The following is a 2,597-nucleotide window of genomic DNA, read 5'->3' on the forward strand; positions in this document are numbered from 1 at the left end:
GACTCGGACTCTGTGGGACTTGGACTGTGGGACTCTGTGGGACTTTGACTCTGTGGGACCTGGACTCGGTGGGACTCGGACTCTGTGGGACCTGGACTCTGTGGGACTTGGACTCTGTGGGACCTGGACTCTGTGGGACTCGGACTCTGTGGGACTCGGACTCTGTGGGACTTGGACTCTGTGGGACCTGGACTCTGTGGGACTCGGACTCTGTGGGACCTGGACTCTGTGGGACTCGGACTCTGTGGGACCTGGTCTGACTGTGTTTGTGGCTCTGTGTGTGTTCATGTGGATTATCAGTCTGTGTGAGACACATCGAGTTAAAGCAGGACAGTTCAGGTTCTGGACCCGACCTAGTTCAGGTCTAACAGTCACTCTTCCACAGTTTGATGGTTTTGTCGTTTTCCAGCGCGGCGGAGGCGATGATGTTTTCTGTTGGATGACAGGCGGTGGAGATCACAACGTCTGCACGGAGACAAACACAGCGAGATTAAAACAGCTTCTTCACTTCCTGTACGGTGAACTAGAACCGCACAGACAGCGGGAGAGATCCAGGTCGCAGCGCCAAGACCAGAACACATTCACTTCAGAACCACCACCGACTGGACCGGCACCGCGGTGGGGACGAAGAACTGTTCATTAGTCAGACACACCTACAAAGAGCTACGACATCAATTCCTGTTTCAAATGCACGCCACAGGAAGTTGTTCAAGACAAAGTCAGAGACTAGAGGACAAAGTCAGACTAGAGGACAAAGTCAGACTAGAGGTCAAAGTCAGACTAGAGGACAAAGTCAGAGACTAGAGGACAAAGTCAGACTAGAGGACAAAGTCAGACTAGAGGACAAAGTCAGAGACTAGAGGACAAAGTCAGAGACTAGAGGACAAAGTCAGAGACTAGAGGACAAAGTCAGACTAGAGGACAAAGTCAGAGACTAGAGGACAAAGTCAGACTAGAGGTCAAAGTCAGAGACTAGAGGACAAAGTCAGACTAGAGGACAAAGTCAGAGACTAGAGGTCAAAGTCAGAGACTAGAGGACAAAGTCAGACTAGAGGACAAAGTCAGAGACTAGAGGACAAAGTCAGAGACTAGAGGACAAAGTCAGACTAGAGGACAAAGTCAGACTAGAGGTCAAAGTCAGAGACTAGAGGACAAAGTCAGACTAGAGGACAAAGTCAGAGACTAGAGGACAAAGTCAGAGACTAGAGGACAAAGTCAGAGACTAGAGGACAAAGTCAGAGACTAGAGGACAAAGTCAGACTAGAGGACAAAGTCAGAGACTAGAGGACAAAGTCAGACTAGAGGACAAAGTCAGAGACGAGAGGACAGCAGCTGAAGTCAGAGTTGAGAGGTCAAAGGTCATACCTGTGTGTCCTTGTAGTTTCTGAACGATCTCTTTGGTCTGAAGGTTCCAGATGTAGACCATGCTGTCCTCAGAGCCCGACACAATCCACTGAAACACAGAGGTCAACGGTCAGAGCGGGGACCCTCAGAGACACAGAGGTCAACGGTCAGAGCGGGGACCCTCAGAGACACAGAGGTCAAAGGTCAGCTCGTTCCTACCTTCCCTCCTGTCACTGAGAAGTTGGCGAAGATGCAGTACTTCTCATTCTTATGGCCGCTGTACGTCTTCAAACACTGAGAGACAGACAGACAGAGAGACAGGGTTATACTACTGAAGACAGACAGAGAGAGAGAGAGAGAGACAGGCTGACAGACAGACAGACTGACAGAGAGAGAGAGAGACAGGCTGACAGACAGACAGACAGAGAGAGAGAGAGACAGGCTGACAGAGAGAGAGAGAGAGAGACACAGACAGAGAGAGAGAGAGAGAGACAGGCTGACAGAGAGAGAGAGACAGGCTGACAGAGAGAGAGAGAGAGAGAGAGACAGGCTGACAGAGAGAGAGAGAGAGAGAGACAGGCTGACAGACAGACAGAGAGAGAGAGAGAGAGAGACAGGCTGACAGACAGACAGAGAGAGAGAGAGAGAGAGACAGGCTGACAGGACAGAGAGAGAGAGAGAGAGAGAGAGACAGGCTGACAGAGACAGACAGACAGACAGACAGAGAGAGAGAGAGAGAGAGAGAGACAGGCTGACAGAGAGAGACAGACAGACAGACAGACAGACAGACAGTACCTTTCCTTTGCTGTAGTCCCAGAGCTTCAGTGTGCTGTGAACCAGAGAATACACAGTTATCTGATAGATGGCTGATGTGTTGTTATGGGTTCATAGTGATAGCTAATGGCTAATGGAGCTCGGTGTCACTCCTGTACTGGACTCAGGTGGGAGGTTATTCTGACTCTGAATGAAACGCACCAGAACTACAAACTATGAATGGATGAAGAACAGAAATCTTTCAACAGAAGCTTCAACCATAAAACTGAAGCTACAGCCGCTAACAGAGCGCTCTTCCTCTTCCTCTTCCTTCATCTTTCCGGCTGATACTCACTTATCCAGAGTAGCAGCGAGGATGTATTTTCCATTGGGAGAAAACTTAACGAAAGACACCGGAGGATTGTCGTCATCTGTGGAGAGACACAGGTCATATTATTGTTATTATTGTTGTGTGTCTGTACAGTGTCAATAAAGTTGTG

General features: G+C 49.4%; 2 protein-coding genes and 1 long non-coding RNA gene across 58 annotated transcripts in view; 1 reads left to right on the forward strand and 2 right to left on the reverse strand.

Moving 5' to 3' along the window:
• Positions 1-369, reverse strand: part of LOC127359720 (proline-rich protein HaeIII subfamily 1) — a 1,277-nt gene extending 908 nt beyond the window's left edge. For 16 of the 50 annotated variants that reach the window (XM_051393726.1, XM_051393733.1, XM_051393753.1 and 13 more), the window contains exon 1: positions 94-316. In XM_051393726.1, coding sequence (XP_051249686.1) covers positions 94-316 — 223 coding nt within the window. Of the gene's footprint in view, positions 1-59 lie in introns of all 50 variants that reach the window. The other 34 variants (XM_051393729.1, XM_051393732.1, XM_051393735.1 and 31 more) reach the window with 23 other exon arrangements.
• LOC127359726 (WD repeat-containing protein 5) overlaps positions 1-2,528 on the reverse strand; it is a gene marked incomplete at its 5' end in the record, with an annotated part of 2,647 nt that extends 119 nt beyond the window's left edge. Inside the window, 5 exon segments of the mRNA XM_051393777.1 lie at positions 34-465; positions 1,366-1,453; positions 1,564-1,638; positions 2,140-2,173; positions 2,453-2,528. Of these exon segments, the coding sequence (XP_051249737.1) occupies positions 365-465; positions 1,366-1,453; positions 1,564-1,638; positions 2,140-2,173; positions 2,453-2,528 (374 nt within the window).
• Positions 652-1,359, forward strand: LOC127359729 (uncharacterized). Of its 7 annotated transcripts, none has more exons than XR_007882809.1 (4): positions 652-768; positions 863-958; positions 1,037-1,130; positions 1,229-1,359. It is a non-coding gene; the product is annotated as an uncharacterized LOC127359729 (long non-coding RNA). The 7 variants fall into 7 exon arrangements; XR_007882812.1 differs by having other exon boundaries at positions 1,189-1,356; XR_007882811.1 differs by having other exon boundaries at positions 1,209-1,356.
• Positions 2,529-2,597: the final 69 nt, after the last annotated feature.

The sequence above is a fragment of the Dicentrarchus labrax genome, unplaced genomic scaffold, assembly GCF_905237075.1.
Source record: "Dicentrarchus labrax unplaced genomic scaffold, dlabrax2021, whole genome shotgun sequence".
Lineage (NCBI taxonomy): Eukaryota > Metazoa > Chordata > Actinopteri > Moronidae > Dicentrarchus > Dicentrarchus labrax.